This window comes from Zosterops lateralis (assembly GCF_965231275.1).
Source record: "Zosterops lateralis genome assembly, chromosome: 8".
NCBI classification, from domain to species: Eukaryota; Metazoa; Chordata; class Aves; order Passeriformes; family Zosteropidae; genus Zosterops; species Zosterops lateralis.
Genome location: NC_139768.1, coordinates 12,637,780 through 12,655,831, shown reverse-complemented (window position 1 = coordinate 12,655,831; position 18,052 = coordinate 12,637,780). Strand labels below are relative to the sequence as shown.

General features: G+C 49.3%; 2 protein-coding genes across 4 annotated transcripts in view; both read left to right on the top strand.

Annotated features, from left to right (window-relative positions):
- The window catches only part of EXOC6 (exocyst complex component 6), a gene marked incomplete at its 3' end in the record, with an annotated part of 86,740 nt that extends 79,613 nt beyond the window's left edge, over nucleotides 1-7,127 (top strand). For 2 of the 3 annotated variants that reach the window (XM_083866011.1, XM_083866010.1), the window contains exons 21-22: nucleotides 5,116-5,228; nucleotides 5,989-7,127. In XM_083866011.1, coding sequence (XP_083722137.1) covers nucleotides 5,116-5,228; nucleotides 5,989-6,121 — 246 coding nt within the window. Of the gene's footprint in view, nucleotides 1-5,115; nucleotides 5,233-5,988 lie in introns of those variants that run through there. The other variant, XM_083866008.1, reaches the window with a different exon arrangement.
- A 609-nt stretch (nucleotides 7,128-7,736) lies between these two features.
- On the top strand, nucleotides 7,737-15,095 carry CYP26C1 (cytochrome P450 family 26 subfamily C member 1; the record flags this gene model as incomplete). Its single annotated transcript, XM_083866691.1, has 6 exons — nucleotides 7,737-7,928; nucleotides 8,004-8,228; nucleotides 8,361-8,636; nucleotides 10,277-10,432; nucleotides 13,957-14,463; nucleotides 14,733-15,095. 6 exons carry the CDS (start codon nucleotides 7,737-7,739, stop codon nucleotides 15,093-15,095), a joined length of 1,719 nt encoding a protein of 572 aa, XP_083722817.1.
- Between the last annotated feature and the right edge of the window lie 2,957 nt (nucleotides 15,096-18,052).

Here is an 18,052-nt window from a genome sequence, read left to right as displayed (position 1 = left end):
CAGCAGCTCCCAGTGCACAAAATTCTCACGTAATTACAAGATGGCCTAAATACAGGACTATGGCTGAGCTGCTCTGAACTTTAGGTAATACAATACAAAGCTTTAGTGGGCAATGGTGAAGAGTAATTTCTATTCAAACACGGCCATATCACCTAGATACTGGGAAAACGATAGAGTACTAACTTTGAAGAATAGGTAAAAGTACCTTATTTGAAATCAGAATTCTGTCCCTAAAAGTTTAAGATCTTTTCCCCTCATAGCATCAATATTATAATGTTTTGTGTTAACTGACCATGTTAGCTAGCAAGGTTTACTAAAACATAGTTTAGTATCTTTTAAAGTAGAAGTCTTCCAATTGAAAATGGCAGTGTTATCTGTACAATGTGAGAAATTACTAGAAACTTGTACATAAGTACCTTTGTTTCCCAAGAGATGTTTATTTCTACAGAGACCTAATGTTAGACATGAAAGGCATTTAGAAAATACCTGCACATGAAGGGAAAATTACAAAATCAAAGCACTGTAGAACATAATTCAAAATAAAAGTGCAGTACAGCAACCAGAGGCTTAAGTTACCTATAATGTTAGAAGTATACATGTGACTAATAATATAATGGTTTGGGAAAGCAAAACTGTTGCACGTACATTGTAAGAAACATGTTGTTTTCTGATGATCAGCCCTCATGGTTCCAAGATGTTGGACAAAGGCTCCCCTTATATGACACCTTTAGAAGAGGCAAAATCCTCTAAATAAGGTGGAAGTGTAGACTGTATCTTGTAAATGGAAGTAAGTGGACAATATATAGATGTTCTGTGTGGTGCACAGGAAAGGGTAAAGCTCGTTCTTTTTTTTTTCTCCCTTGTTCCTTTGTTAGTTTTTTGAGGGTTTTTTTTTTTTGGTTTTTTTTTTTTTTTTTTTTTTTTTTTTTTCCCACAATGAGTCAGACATAAACACATCTCTGCAGATTGTTCCTAGTCAGAAAGGAATAATTGCTCCTAGGGAAGCATATCCTGCATCATTATAAAATATTTGGGTATAGTATTGCTTGTCTGAGCTTATTCTTATTTTTCATGGTTATTATGGGATAAAGAGCACAGCAGTGCCATTGTTCTTGGGTAGCAGAGTACATATATATAGTTTATTCAGTGCTTCACAGTGTTTTGTCTGCATGATAAGCTGATTCTGACTGAACACCCTTGGGTGGCTGCTTAGGTGGGGCTGAGTAGCTTTCTAACAGCCTGAATGGGCTGTGCTGCCTCCAGACTCTGAGCAGTGAGGGAGATTGCCTTTCTGTCTGAAGTTTTTCCATACATGTTAACTTAGGTGAGATGCATGTGCAAAATAAACATTTTTCCTATTGTAATTTCAAGGCAAGCTGTGCACAATCTAACCTTGAAGGAGTTGCAGCCAGTAGCACCAGTATGATGTGATACACTCTGTGACTCTGACTGATTTTTGAGGCTGGGCAATACTTATTTCCAGGACCTACTGTTTGCCTATCTTTTGACGGGGTATGCCAGTCTGGAGCATTCCTTGTTACACAATACATTTCATTTTCAGTTATTGAGTCAGTAATAGCGAAGGGTTTAATAGATAAAATAGTAGTAGGGAAATGTTGCTTTAACTTGGCCTTTAGTAATTTTGATCCTGGATGCTGCAGTAAAAACTTCTGTTACAGAACTAGCAAATTGTCCTGGGCTTCATGTACATCATCTGCCTCTGGCCAAGACAGTTCCACTTTTTCTGTGGGACTTTTTCAGGGAGAGGAATTAAAATGATTAATTTAAATAGGACACACATTTGTGTAGCAAAAGATGGCATAAATCAGAAAGGAACAGAGCAGCAGAAATTGAAACAGATTGGTGGGTTAACACCTCTGTATTGTTGCTGTGGGAGTGAACGTGAATTTGGTGTTGTGTTGTGCTCAAGTGAAGCTTTGCATGAATGGATTGAAGTTATTTCCCACCACCCATGTGGTGGTCCAGGGGCCAATGAGTCATTTCTGCTACACTGTCCTCTCTGCACTGGCTGCTTGCCAACCTGCTCCCCTCACAAAGTGCCTGCATAGGCTGGGCATCCACCGAGCCTGGGTGCCAGGGCAGATGCAGGTGATATGAATGGCCAGGACACACATCCCAAGAGCTGCACACCAGGCAGCTCTTGCCCACCCCACAGCATGCAGTGCTTGCTGTCAAAGCCCACTGCAGACAGCAGTATGCCACAGTGCAGAATCACAACTGTGAATGGGACAAAGTGTTCAATGCATAATCGTGCACAGCAGCAGTCTGGTCTCCAGCAGTGTCTGCAGCTCCCTGCCACATTTAATCCAGAGCCAGGACATGATTGTCACACTGCAGCCTCTGAACAGATGCACAGAAGAAGGGAAGGGAGCTGTGACTGAGTGGTATGTGTCATTTGATTGCATATCTGGGCCCTTGAGTTACCTGCTATCATGACAGCTGCTTGAACTTAAGAGATCTATTAGCATGAGGTTGGTTGCGTGTAGGTTTTTGACCATGCTTGGAGCAGGGAAGAAGCTCTGAGTACAACCCCCTTGACAATAGTGGCTCTTTGAGTGTTTACTCTTTAGGGCCAGGACTGTCTTAGAGTGCACAGAATATGCTTCATGTTCTGTGTGACATTTTTCTACTTCGTGTTGAAAAACAACAGACTTCATGGTCTGTTTAGAGCCCTACATGCATACCTGTGTTTGGCCAAGTGACAAATGAGGTGTAATCTCCCAGCCATCACTGTCACGGAGATTTCCCAGAGCCGTGGCACAATCAATTGAGTCAACCATTGAAGCATCGTATGAAACTCACTCATGCAGTATTGTCAGGGAAGTTTCTTTCAACTTGTCAACACTGTAATTGTGTCAGTCACCAATGGCTTTGGGCTGCACATTGCTATCACATTGCTATACCTTTAGATACCTTTTCACCATATGAGCTTCAGGGTTGTTTAGGATTTACCCAGAATCCTCCATTTCAATGGTACAATAGGGATAAGAAATGAAATCTTTAACCTCTGACTCACTGAATACAACTGCAGGAACACTGGTCCATCCTTAAGGACCATGTCCCATGTGGAGCCCATGACAAGTAGCACTGTAAGCAGAAGTTAATAATGACCAGATTATATAGTTTGGGTTCCTTTCAGCTTTATCCTCACAGCTTGTCTTGTGCCTCTGCCTGTCCTATCTTCCCACTCTTCTGGTTGTGCTTTAAAATACCTCTGTGAGGAGTGGGCACCATGAACTGTGTAACACAGGTAATAACAAGTGATGAGTAACATGCACTAGCAACTCAGGCTGTGAATTTCACAACTGATGCTAATTTCTGAGTTATCAAGCCTTCCCAAGTCTGTTTGCATGTTCTCAGCAACTCAGTAAAATTGGTGATGTCCATCTTGAGAAAGGGCTTTGTGGGAAAGAACTGTTTGAATTTGATGTTGGTGATTATCATGGATATCTAGTCAGCAGAACCTCTTTGGGTTTTAGATCCTTTCACCCCTATGGGATAGTTAAATATAAAATGCATCACTGAGGTTTGTAAGGGTCCCTGAAGGTCTTTGGGATGATAGAGCAGTAGGTGTGTCAGAGGTCCATTATAATGTCAGGAAATGTTGCTACCTAGTCCTAAAAGACTACATTACAATGAGGAAGGAGTAATTAATTAGAAAATTATGTATTAAAATTAGACACTATATTTGAAAGTAATGTAATAAAGTGGTTTGGAAGTGGAAAATTTTGCGAAAAAGCATAGAAATTTGAAGCTGGGAAGACTGGATCTATGCTTTTATTCTGTAAATAAATTAGTGTTATGATTTTGGGCATGAGCATTACTGGACACCTCTGACAGCTTTATCAGGCTGAGAAGTTTGAATAAGGTGAGGTTCTCCGGGGTGCAGCCTGAGAAGTCAGAGGAGCAGGCGCCTGCTGCAGCTCTGCCTGTGGGAGCAGGGGCTGCTGCTGTTGTGTCCCAGCTGTAACAGCTCTGGTCTGCCTTAGCAGAAGCAAATGTTTAAAGTGGACAGGGTTCTTCCTTGAAATAGCAAAATGATGTGACTTGCAGTCACAATTTACATTTTAAAAATGTAAATGTCTTTTACATTTTTAAAGTGGTTTTGTTACACAAAGTCCTGTTACAGCCCGCCTTTCCAGCATGACTGTTCCAGCAGGTCTCCAGGGAAGCAGGGCTCTAGGTTACACTGAGGACCCAGCTCAGCAGAGCAGCCACAGGAACTGCACGCTGGGGCAAAGTGTTGTTAGTGGTTCCCAACGCTTATTTTGACAGTAGGTTTGGCTAACACGGGCCAGCCTGGGAACAAGCCCTTGTTAGCCCTCAGCAGCAGGACAAGGCCAGGCAGCAGACGCAGGGGGAAGCTGGGGCGCCCCGCCATTGACGTCAATGGCCGTGGGGCCCGCGGCCCGCAGGTAGCCGTGGGAAAGGCATCTCCGAGCGGGGCTGCCTGTGCCCTGGCCCCTGGCAGCCTGGGCAGGGTGCCCAGCGGTGCCCGGTGATGCTGCAGGGGGAATTAGGCTTTGAGGGCTGAGAGGGTGCTGGCTGCTGGAGGTTCGGCATCACATCTGATTGTAAAAGCAGGCTGTTTCTTTGTTTTTTGAACAGCAGCTCTGAGATCATGAGTCAAAGACCTGATTTGAAACTGCAGCCAAGCGTAGAACTGTGCTTGGAGACTTTTTGTTCCTTCACTGAAGTGCTCGGGTTTGTTTGGGCCAGAAATGTGCCCAGGGCTTAGCGCTGAGTTTCAGGGATCAGTCACAATGGAGAGTGCAGCCAGGAGATGTTTAATTCACTTCGTTGAGAATACTTGAACCTCTCGTTTAAATTACTGTGAGAAGCAACAGACAGGAGCATCCCTGTCTCGCTCCCCAGGGTAAAGCAAGTTCCCAAATACTAAAGCCGTGAAGCCATTACCATCCCCTCCTGGGGCCGAACCCGCGCAGCCGCCTCCCTGCACTGAGGGAGGTGAAAGAGCTTAAAGAAAGACATGGGCAGGTGAAGGGGGGGTGTTGGCTGAGCTCGGCGAGGGGCTGCGCCCGGCCTCTCTCCGCAGAGCCGCCCCGCACTCCCTCACCCGCCTCTCCCCCGCAGCTCCTGGACCTCTTCATGGTGTGGGACTGGTCCACCTACCTGGCTGACTACGGGCAGGCCACCTCCAAGTACCTGCGGGTCAACCCCAGCACGGCCCTGACGCTGCTGGAGAAGTAAGTGCGGGGCCGGGGCCGGAGCTGCCGGGCGGGGATGCGGAGCGGCGCCGGGGCCGGGGCCGCCCTGCCGGGAGCGGCGGGGCCGGGGCTGCCCGAATTGCCGCTCTGGGGAAGGGAGAGCTGAGCTTTGGCCGTGGGGAAGCCGGTGCGAATGTTTCGGGTGGGCAGGGCACGGTACCGGCAGCCCGGTACCAACCTGCTCCTAAAAACCGCATCAAAACAGCTGCGCGGTTTAAACACGCTTTCTAACAATGTTTTCTCTCCTCTCCTGCCTGCGGTGAAAACGTCTTTTGCAGAGTTCACAGAGGGTACGTATCGCCTATGTTGTTACAAAATATTGTTTCTGTAACTTACTTAATTTCCCGAAATTCGTTTTATATCCGTCGGTACGGGAAATCAGCAATATAGATTATGCCCGTCATTGACGGTGAACGAAACTTAGCCATGCTCCGAGTCTGAATTTACCGTGGAAGGAGATGATACTAACGGGTTTTCTAAATTGCTTCTCTCCTGAGGCAATTGGTAGGATCGGGGTCCTGCTGAAGGGGTTTAATACTTACAGTCTGTTTGTTAAAACGAATTCTACCTCGCAGAAGCTTAATTTAAGAACACATAGTGAACAGGTTGTGTAATCTTTCAGTTCTTGTTATCAGAAAGATCAAAAAAGGAATAGTAGCAAACCGATCTAAACAGTCAGACTTTTCCTTTTCAATTTATGCTTCTAACATGATTGTCATTTGCTTTTTTATTTCCCTAGAATGAAAGACTCCAGCAAAAAGAACAACATTTTTGCTCAGTTCAGGAAGAATGACCGTGACAAGCAGAAGCTCATAGAGACTGTAGTAAAGCAACTTAGGAGTTTAGTGAATGGTATGTCCCAGCACACATAGGCCTCTTAAATCGACAGCATCTCATCACACCAAGAGGTGTTTCCTAGCCACTATTTCTACTAAGCAAATGATGATACCAGTTAGGACTTTTGTTTGATGGAGAGAAGGAAAAATGCAGTAGATGGATTGTACATGTAGTCTTCAACAAACAATTCTTTGTACGTATTTTTAATGGATCGAATACTATTTTGTATATTGTAAACAAATGGTGAAAAATAAGGGTGTACAATAAAAACCAGCGCAATCGTATTGTACATGGAACAGCTAAACTGTAAATATGTTATTTAAATATCCGCAGATATGGTGTCCAAAATTTTGCTCCAAGTAGGAATTATTTGAGAAATGATCCCTTAGTTGCTGTTTTCTGGTTGAATCCTAATTTAATGTTTTGAAGCTTTGAGATACTTGTGTTTCAGATGCCACCTATTGTTTTCTTGCATTAAATGTGTATTAGCCTTAAAGTGATTGGACATAATTTTGTATACCAGGTTTTGTAGTCTGGAGGTATGAAAAAGTCTTCTGATTTTTAGTACCTTTGAAAACTACTTGAGAACTAGACTTGATTATCTATTTAGCATTAGGACTTATAGGCTTTGTTCTCCAAAAGGGTTTAATCTTGAGGTTGTGAATGTAAATAACCATTTGAGTTCTTTATAATGTGACACGTTGTTTCGTTTTGGTTTTGTTCCTCAGGGTTACTATTTCTAACTGTCCTTTTGTAAGATCTCGGGTTCTTTATCCCAGGCTGCAGTGAGGAATAGGTTTGCCGCTGTTGGTTTGTGCCGCATCTGTTTGTTGGTTTGCGCTTTCCCCGCCAGCCCCATCCCAGCGATTGGCATTTTGTCCATTGACTGCCGCTCTCTTTGCACTGTCCCTTCCCGGCTATATCTTAGACACTAAGAGAATGTCTAACAAATGCAAACCAAAAGGAACGTGTAAAAATAATGTACATTTTTTCGCTGTATTTTTAAGTTATTGACGGTCTAAATACAGTAACATAAACCTCGCCCGTATTCCTGTTTAATTTCACACATCGGGGCCGGTTTCGCGGGTGATTTACCCGGGGGAAGGCGGGCGGGGGTCCCCCGGGCCCGACGGCGGGGTGCGGGCCGGCAGCACGACAGGGCCGCCCCGCAGGCCGGGAATGGGGGCGGTGGGGGCTGCGGAGCGGGGCTGGGGCGCTCCCGGGACGGGCCCCGCTACCTGGGCAGGCCGGCCCGAGGGGGCGCCGGCAGCTCCCGGCGGGGCGAGGAGGGCTCCCCGCTCCCGGGGGCGGCCGTCCCGTCTCGGCCGGGCCCGGGGGCCGAGCGGGGGCGGGAGGGGCCCCAGCCCGGGGTCTGCCCCGCCGCCGCCCCGAGCCCCCGGGCCGCGGTCCCCGGCCCTCCGCGCCAATCACCGCACTTGGCCGCGCCGCTTAAATATGCAGCGGATACGTCATCTCCGAAGGTGGATCGGGCGTAAGTGGCCAATATCTATATAAATGTGGCCGAGGGGCGAAGCGGCAGCAGGAGGCGAGCGGGGCCGGGCGGGCAGCAGCCGGCAGCGCCCGTAGCCGAGTCCGGGACCCCGACAGCCGCTCCCGCCCCGTCCCCGCCGCCGCAGGAGGAGGAGGAGGATGCTGGCCGGGCTCTCCTGGCCCGAGGCGGCGGCGCTGGGGCTGCTGGCCCTGGCTCTGCTGGTCACCCTGTGCCGGCACCTGTGGGCGCTGCGCTGGAGCCTCAGCCGGGACCGCGCCAGCGCCCTGCCCCTGCCCGAGGGCTCCATGGGCTGGCCCTTCTTCGGGGAGACTCTGCACTGGCTGCTCCAGGTAAGGCGCCGGGGCACGGGGCGGGGGGGGAAGGGGCTGGCGGGAGGCACGGGCTGACCCGCAGCTCGTCCCCAGGGCCCCCGCTTCCACAGCTCCCGGCGGGAGAGGTACGGGAACGTCTTCAAGACCCACCTCCTGGGCCGGCCGGTGGTGCGGGTGACAGGCGCTGAGAACATCCGCAAGATCCTGCTGGGTGAGCACACGCTGGTCAGCTCACAGTGGCCCCAAAGCACCCAGATCCTCCTGGGCTCCCATACTCTGCTCAGCTCCACCGGTGACCTGCACCGCCAGCGCCGCAAGGTGAGCCCGACAGCCGCCCTGACGGGGCACACAGCCCAGCTCACGGCACCTCCGGCCCGGGCCTGGGCCCCGCTGGTGTGTGTGCACCTCTTGCTTTAACCGCCTGCCTCTCTTCCCCCCTTCTCCTCCTAGATCCTGGCCAGAGTGTTCAGCCGTGCCGCCCTGGAGAGCTACCTGCCGCGGATCCAGAAGGTTGTGAGCTGGGAGCTGCGGGGCTGGTGCACGGAGCCAGGCTCTATCGCAGTTTATTCCTCCGCTAAAACCTTAACTTTCCGCATTGCAGCTCGGATTCTGCTGGGGCTCCGCCTGGAGGAAAAGCAGTTCAAGGATCTGGCCAAAACTTTTGAACAGCTGGTGGAGAACCTCTTCTCCCTGCCCCTCAACATACCCTTCAGTGGGCTGCGCAAGGTACTGCTGCCTGCACTGCTCCCCCTGCCCGGGAGCAGGGCCTGGGCCCTGGCAGCACAGAGCCCCTGTCCCTAAGGCACCAAGGGACATATCTGATGGGCCAGGGCATCTGCAACACCACAATCTAGGTCTGAGGGCTTGGTGTCTTACCTACCCCAGCCATTTCCCCTTCTCTCTGCACTTCTCACCTGTTCCTGGCTGGCTCCCTACACCTCTGCGCACTGGCTCCAGCTCACTGTACAGCACAGGGCTCCTTTTCTCCCCCATCCCATATGTTGCCTCTGGAGAGTCCATCATGTCTGATCCTGTTGCATCTTATCCCATCTGAAATTCTGTCAGCCCATGGCAGAGGGGTCTGTGGGCACAAGCACAAAGACAGGTGGGCACAGCACACCTCATCTTAGCACCCCCTCTGCAACTCAGGCAGGCTGAGAACTTAAAACCTGTTATGGTCCTCGGTCCCTTGTAGTCCAGCAGCCCAGAGACAGCCCAGGGAGAGGGACAGTCTTCTCTGCCTCTTTTAACCTGCAGTTCCTTCCCTGCTGCTCTGCCCATCTTTGCCTGCCACTCCACACTCCTGCTCTAGATATAGGTCCTGTGTACCATTCTTCCTCTCACGTTCCTCCCTCTGGCTTTGGGTTCTCCACCCTTACCACAGCTGAAGTCTCCTGTCCACTTAGCCAGGTCTTTCCTCGTCTCTTATTTCCACTGTGAGCTTTGCCCTGTTGGATCACCTTATACAGCCAGTCCCATTTCTCCCCCAGCCTCCCTGCTACTCTTCATCAAAGCTCTTGTTTTTCCCATCCAGTTTCCCTTTGCAGGTTGTTACCAGTATGAGCTTTCATCCCTCCTGCTGTATCCCTCCCTACCTTCTCTCAGGTCAGCCAAAGCCTGTCTGGCCCCAAACCAACATCTTCAACTTGCCTTTAGGGCCCCTTGTCTTTTTCCTCACTCCCTGCCCTGTTTACTTTGTCCAAACCTTCCCACCTCAAATCCAGGCCTTTGTATCTTCTTCCCAACATCTGGCCATGGCCATTTTTAATTTCAAATTTCTGGTCTTTCTGGATTTTGCAGGAGACATTTTTATAGAGGGTCATACACTCTGTGACTCCATGCATTCCACTTTGCAAAGACATTGCCGATCACTTGACTTGCTGAGATCTTACATTAATGTTTTGCTGCACTGGAGTGCAACACACCTGAAGATGAGCTGACTGTGATTAATGTGTCTTTATCCACTATGCCCTTGTGAAACCATTCGTGCCTTGCTGTCTCTGGACACAATTTTATTGTTACCTTTTCTTGTCCTTTGGAATAACTTCTTTTGGACCTGACACAACTGTAGGTTTGCTCAGTGCAGATGCCTCTGAACTTGGTAGCATGGGTTTAATGCTATCTTTTCCTTCCAGAGAGTTTCTTGGGACTTGTTGCATTTGATTTACAACAGCAAGGCAACAGAATGTGCAGCATTTCCCCCCAAACTGCTGCCTCTTGCAAGGCTCTGGGGCTGGGCAGCAGATTAAACAGTTCTTGCTGTTACAGGTTCTGGGATTAAGGATTGCTACACTTGAGTTGCCCTGGTCTCTCTAGAGAGGGGGGCAGTTCCTAAGGTTCTCCTGAACTGTGTGTGCCTCTCACAGGGAATCAAAGCACGGGACATGCTACATAAGTTTATGGAGAAGGCTATACAGGAAAAACTGCAGAGAAACAACCCAGAAGACCACAGCGATGCTCTGGATTTCATAATGAACAGTGCCAAGGAGCATGGCAAAGAATTCACCATGCAGGAGTTAAAGGTAAGGAGAACCTCTGCCTTGCAGTGCCACTCCTGACTTGGTGGCTGTTTGAGAGACATGGGCTGGGGGCCAGGAGGAGGGAGGCTTGTGTGGGGACCACCGCCAGCTGCTGGCTTTGCCCACTCTTACCAGTGGTGAGGACACCAGCTCCTGCACACATGAGGGAGCCTGCACTCAACACACTCTTATGCTCTTGTACTCTTGCGTCTCTTTGCATTAGAAGGGACCCTTTTGAAGGGGAATGAATGTCCCTTCTATCTTTCCTCTTCATGGCCTGGTGTAGGATGGTGCTAGGGTTATGTGGCTGCATTAAGGCTCTGCACATCTGTGCACTCAGTAACCTCCAGGACACTCTCTTGGAAATATTTAGAGCTATTTGTGTGCATCTCAAACATAGCCTAGCACCCAGCCTAGAGCAGGGTGTAGATCATGTCACTGGACTCCTCAGGGCTATGAGCCCAGAAATTTCTGAGGTGATAAATAAGAATGGGTCTAGGGATGGAGTGATGGATTCCAGGTCATTCCCTATCACCTCCTCATTCATCAGATCATGTAGCTTGTGGATTGCTATGATGGAATATGATGTATGACTGTGACATAGGGATGAGCCCAGTAGTCCTTGCTGAGCCAAAGCCACCAAGTGAACATGATGAGTATTTTGCCAAAGATCTTGGGAAAAAAATTGTCATTAATACTGCATCATTCATAGTTCCAGGTCATTTGGTATCAGTGAATGATAGATGACACTGCATTTATATGACAAGTTTTGAAGCAGTTTTGCATGGGTATAGCAGCTGGATATGTTTTTAAAGTATTTGAATATAGTTTAAAGGTAGTTTTACTGTTTATTTAAGTATTTCAGGATAACTATCCAAAGAATAATGCTTTATAAATATTTTGTAAAAATGCAATCTCTAAATCTAAAATATTTGAAAAACTTTGAGCAACTATTTGATATAATTAGAACCAGCATACATTCCTAAATACATTTTATTATAATTATTTATTATATCATTTATTCTAACAATGTTTTATTATAATGTAATTTTTAAAAATAATTGACAGAGTCAAAATGTAATTAAGATTAATTAATCTCTGTTAATAGTCACATGAATAATGTGCAAGAATAATTTCACAATCTCTCCCTGTCAATCATGTCTCTGGCTCTGACCACAAATGGAATAAGGAGATACTAAATGTAACCTGGACTGAGTGGCATGGCAGTGACCTTGGGCCAGCTGATTCAAATTAAAATATATTCATGTGTTGTTCTGTACCTTTATGGTTAGAAAATTTTTGTATTTAACAAAATTACTTGCAAACTGAACTGCCTATTCTTGCAATTATGGCAATATTCTCTACCCTAATAAAACAGTAGTAGAGGTCTCATTTAATGAAACAGTGTAATTGGATAAAAAGTCCAAAGCTGTCTCAGAGTTGTGGATATATCTGTCTTTGAGAGACCCTCCAGACACTGGCACCAACTAGTCACTAATCTGCTTTTTTTTCAAATGATCTGGAAAGACAGTTTTCCGAGACATTTTCTTAAACTGTGATTTGTACTTCTGTGATCTGTACTTCTGCCATGAACTCACCAGGGCCCTTGAAATGTACAGATCATAAAAAAGAGATTGCTTTGCCAATAATACTGTTTTAAAATATTTTAGACCTTGGGAAAATTAAAAAAAAACCAAACCATCCTGCGTAATAATGCTGTCACTGGCTGGGTGTAATGCTTCCTGTTCTGCCTCCCAGGACAGAGACAGTACTGGTGAGGAAGCTTGGGAATATCCTGCCTCCCAGTCACTGGTTCTGTTGGCCTTGTAGAAACAGGGAGGGAAAGCTGTGACAGCAGATGTGACACAACTTCTGCAGCAGCACTGTCAGAGGTTGATGCAAAGAGCATAAGGGCTGTTATTTCAAACCTAAGAGGTTGCCCTAAATTCCTTGCATGCTATTGAAATGTCTTGGGGTTTAATTGCATGTGGTGGAGCTGAGAGGTTTCTTTTCATCTGTGTCTGCTACTTGTGAATGTAAAAATTCCTGCTAATGCCTGCAGGAGGTGTGATAGGGGTTGACAGAGATCTGTTGTTCCAAGGGTTTTATTTCAGCTGAAAGATGCCCTTGAGAGCTGCACTTTGGCAAAAGCATCTAGTCCAGACAATATATGGCACTAAGGATAGTAGCAAAGTGTCAAAGTGTCATCTTTGTTACATTATCCTTAACTTTATCAGACTTGAATCCAAGTACCTTCAGTCTTCAAGTGTTCTCTGTGTTGTGTTTGTGGCTTCACCTCTCTAGAACCGATTGTCTCAGAACAATTTAAAGTCCAGACACAGTCATGTGAAAGGAAACTGCTCTGTGTCCCCGGGGGATTTTGCTCCTCTTTGCCCCTGGGCTGGAGCAATTAGTGCTCTGTAATACCTGCCAGGTCCCAGGCCTCCCAGGGGACAGTTCCTGGTACTCCTCCCTTCCGCTGCTCCTTGGCTTTTGTCTCTGGCCTCTGGCCTCAGCACTCCCAGCCCTGTGCTGTGGAGCCACTGGCACCTTCTGATGGTGCTGTAGGTTTGAGCATTACATTTGCTGTCAGAGATGTGTCATGCCATGAACCAGCTCTGGGCAACCTTTAACTTTAGGGAAAACACTTGAAAAAGTTGATCAGAGGGTGCTGCAAACAGCCCCCAGCAACCTGGTATATACTGTTCCATATAGACCCTGCAGACAGTCCCACAAAGGCTGGGAGGCTGTGAGGAGACCCCTGACCTTGGACAAGGCACATATTACACATTTGACTGTGCTGTGGTCCATGCATCTGAGCTGGTTAACTTCCTAACTTGTTATGGATACATCTGCTATGGAGCTATTGGGGACTCTGCTGTGCTTCAGACTGTACAGCTTGAAAAGCAAGCAAGTCCTTTGCCTGGTGTGTGTTCCTTGCTGGCTGCAGCACTTCCCAGCCACTTCCCTCTCTGTTCTAGCAGAGAGGCCTTTATGCTTTTGATTCTTGCCTTGAGTCCCCTCCCAGATAAGATCAATCATAACTGGAGATGGATCAAATGCAACCCATTTTAGCTGCCAGCACATCTACAATTTGTGCACAAACCACTGCCCATATCCGCTGCCTGGGCAGAAAAGTAAAAGCTGGGTGCAAAGGAGAATTGGCAGATGAAGATAAAAAGCATAATATAATACTTGAAATGGACTTCACTCAATGTGCTATAATGCATGCTAGAGTGCTGCCTTAAAATTGGTAAATCTTGTGAGGGAATCTTAGAAGAGCTGGGTTGGAGGTAATGTGTACTCATCCCAGCTGTGGTTCTGCATCAGTCACTTAGCAAGTGGATGTCCTGTTCATACAGAAATGCTTTGGTCCCTGCCAATCCTGGATGGGTGTGGGTTTGGGGAGAGCAGAGTGGGGGCCAGGGCCCCCTGCACAGGGATAAAACCTGCAAAAGGTAAAAACAGTCTGAGACACAATCACTTTGAAATGTTATTCAAACTTGTCATTTTCATTCCTCTCCCAGGAATCAGCAATTGAGCTCATATTTGCTGCTTTTTTCACCACGGCTAGTGCTAGCACCTCTCTGATCCTCCTGCTACTGAAACACCCCTCAGTGATTGAAAAAATAAGGCAGGAGCTGATATCCCATGAGTTGTACCAGCAGAGTGAGTGCTGCCCTGCAGGACCCTGCCTGGACACCCTGACCATCCAGAGCAGGGACAGAGACAAACCACTTCCCCACTCCATGGCCAAAGACATTCACAAGGACCAGAGCCAGTCCCTGGCCCCAGTGGAGGAAGATTCCCTCCAGCCCAGTGCCCTGCTGGAGCCCACTGTCCCCCAGACCAACCCCTGCACTGGTCCCCAGCTCCCGGCTCCACCAGGGCAAAGCTGTCACTGCACCTCAGACATCAGCCTGGAGAAGCTGAGCCGCCTGCGCTACCTGGACTGTGTGATTAAGGAGGTGCTGCGGGTGCTGCCCCCAGTCTCCGGAGGCTACAGGACGGCACTGCAGACTTTTGAGCTCGATGTAAGTGCCTCTCACTCTGCAGGCTGCTAAAGAGCTGCTGCCTGCCGTTGTGTGCAAGCACCTTGTGTCCAGCACAGTGGTGGTGCTTGGCAGTGTAGCTCAAGGGAAGCGTCACCCTGCAACCTCTGTGTGTCCCAGTTGGGCTGGGGAGAAAAGGAACTGCAGAGCAGGTGGGCAGTGCGTTGGGGCTGTCCTCAGGCACCCTCTGTTCACCCTCCAGTAGCACAGGTATATAACAATCCTCTCCTCCTCTTCTCTCCCTTCCCCAGGGCTACCAGATCCCCAAAGGCTGGAGCGTCATGTACAGCATCCGTGACACACACGAGACAGCTGCTGTGTACCAGAGCCCCCCTGGCAGCTTTGACCCGGACCGCTTTGGGGCCGGCCGGCCGGAGGCTGCGGGCCGCTTCCACTACATCCCCTTCGGCGGAGGGGCACGGAGCTGCATCGGGAAGGAGCTGGCACAGGCCATCCTCAAGCTGCTGGCCATCGAGCTGGTCAGCACGGCCCGCTGGGAGCTGGCCACCCCTGGCTACCCCACCATGCAGACCGTGCCCATTGTGCACCCTGTCGATGATGGGCTGCAGCTCTACTTCCACCTGTTGCAGCCCAGCCAAGACCACAAGGCCTGAGCCAGGGGTGCGCTGCTCCCCCCAGCCCTGGAGCTGATGCCCCTCCACAGCTGCTGGGAGCAGCTCTCTGCTGCCCCAGGCTGGGTATGCTACTGGGTCACTGCCCAACAAAACCTTAAAGGTCTTTCTTTTTGTCCTCTCCTGGTGTACAGCCTGGTAGGGTGTGCAGGGTGCTGCAGTAGGGTGTGCTGCAGTCCCCCTCCTGAGCACTGTAGCAAAACCTGCTGGAACTGTTGGCAGGGTACATTTGCCATGGGGGTTCAGTCAGCCCCTGCCCCATACAGACCCCCAGCTACCAGGGATAGAGAGAAAAATTCCCAGACCCACAGCTAAGACTCCCAGGGTTATCTCCTGTAGGTATGTTACAGGAGAGGCAGGACAAACGTCCTGCACACTGTAGCTTTTTAGATGAAAAAAGAGGAAAAGTTGGGGCTCTGCAGGAAAACACAAGCCAGAGTTGCCCAATCCACGGCATCAACTCTAGCTAGAGTAATAGAGTGTAAAGTGGTTTTTATTGTAAATATTTAATCTCATTCATGCACTTCCCATTAGAGCTGGCACAAAGAGGATATCTCTCATTCACCCTCTAGTAGTAGCTGTGTACATTGTGCCTGAGCACTGTGTGGCTCCTTGGGGTCTGCCATGAAGCCCCCTTTGACACCCCTCCAGGATATTCTCCCCAGCCACAGCCTGCCCATGGGATTGGAATGAAGCTGGGAAGGGGCCTTTGGGGAGCAAATGTTTAAAAAACAGACATTTCTGAATATGTAGAAAGTCCCTTGTTCCTGATGATGCTGCTCACATTGCAGAGGGGACATTTGCAAGGTGACACATGCCCTGTGGTAGCTGGCTGGCTGGCCAGACTGTCACCTCCATCAGCCCGGCTCTGCCAGGGAAAGTGTCAGGACAGCAGCTCCGTGTGTCCATCCAGGAGGTGGTACCCGAGACTAAACATGGTTGCTGAGGGCACCTTTTTAGATGGCTTTTGAGTACCCCCACAGGGTATTTCTCTCCCATGTAAAATAAAATTGAGTGAGTCCTGTTGTTTGTGTACTGAGAACAGACCTGAGCCCAGGCCCTTGATCCACAACACGTTTATATGTTTCTTTCAGCTTCTCTTCTACTCCCCACTGTCATACATTCCGTGTGAATGCAGTGGGAAAATAATCCTCTTTGTCCCTCCAGAGCATCCCATGCCTGGTGGTATCATGTGCTCTGTGTGAAGAACCAGCTTGACTTGTGAGGGTCAAACCATGGCACAGTGTCCTTTTGGAAAGGCTCTGGGGAGCTCTCCAGTCTCCTGAAACCGTCATCATCCTGCTTCAGTGCTAGAGATGGCCTTGCCCTGTCCGTGCTGGGACACTGCAGGAGGGCATGTGCTGGCATTAACTGTGGAGGGCTGTGCAGTGACCACCTCACTACCTCGGGCAGAAACCTGGCTCCCAAATGTGACAGCTCAAATCTGGAAGAAGTTGAACTGCAGGGCTGAGTTAAGTGCTATTGGCAAGTCGACCCTGTAGTGAACCAGAGCCTCTGGCCCTTCTGACCTTGTCCTGAAAGGTGAATCTTTTTGCCTATCAGAAGTGAAATCAGTAGATGGTGGCTGCAAGTGGCAATGACTAACTTTAATTAGCAGGAGCTACTGGCTGGCGATTCAGACCGCAGGGGATTCAGGGTCTCACCGCGGGCAGGGCTTGGGCAGGGCTGGGCCTGCAGCCTCCAGCACCCGCTGCAGGAAGGTCAGGCCTCCTCCAGCAGCGCACTTAAAAATTACCCTGAGCGCCAACAAGCCCGCTGAAAAATGTAACATGAATCTAGTAAAAAAAAAAAAAAAAAAAAAAAAAAAACCACAAAAAAACCCTGATAAACTGATTTTGTTTGCAGATAAACACAAGCATTTACAAATGAAGTGTAATAATTGTTACTTGTAATCAAAGTTTGTTCATATTAGGCTGTTAATTTCTTGACCCCCTTCCAAGATGTTTTTAATTATCCCTTTCACTCTTTACCATTTGATTCTTTTCAAGCCGATGGCTGGGGAATACACAGCTGGGGAGATAATAAAGCCTTCCTGTGGCAATTATCGGTGCTCAGGCCACCGTATCTCGTTATTTTGATAGACAGTGAACTTGGCGCGGTTGCCGGCCGGGTTCACGCAGATGTCACGGTCCGTGTTGTAGGTCACAAGCGGGTCAGCGCCCGGCCAGGGGAGAGCGCCGGGTCAGGGCGCGGCCGCCGCTCCCGGGCAGCGAACCCCGAGGGGCCACCGCTCCTCCCCAGCCTCCGGGGGGTTCCCTCCTGGCCCAGGGGGGCCACCGCTCCTCCCCAGCCTCCGGGGGGTTCCCTCCTGGCCCAGGGGGGCGGCCCCGCTCCGACAGCGCATCCTGTGATACGCTGTGTCTCGTGCGATGCGTCGATTGTTAGAAAAATAATAATTAAAAGTGACATCTCCCTCTCCCCTACACAGACACACACACACACACAGAACTTCCAGCGTTTATTGAGCTCGTCTGGGAACAAGAAAGCAAAAGTAACGGGGAAAAGTAACAGAGAGGGAAAAGATAAAAAACGTAAAAAAAAAAAAAAAAAAAAAAAAAAGTGTCCTGGCAGCAGCCGTGGCCGGCGGAGAGCTCTGCGGCCCCGCAGCCCCAGCAGCAGCCCCGGGCAGCGCATCCCTCCCGCAGCCCCGCTCCTCCCGCCCGGAGCCGCCCGGTAGTGCCGAGCCCCAGCGCCTCTTCCCGGCCGCGGCAGCCCCGACGGGAATCTGGAGAGCCTCCGGCCAGGGCGAGCAGCGGATCCCGGGGAGAGGCGCCAGGCACGGCGGGTTTGGTGTTTCCTTTCCGCGCTCACCTCCTTTTCCCTCGGTGACCCGCGCTTGAACCTGCACCGGGAGCTGAGACGGGCCGCGGCCGGCGGCTCCTTCCTCCGCGGGGCCGGCAGAAACACAAGCCGTGCCG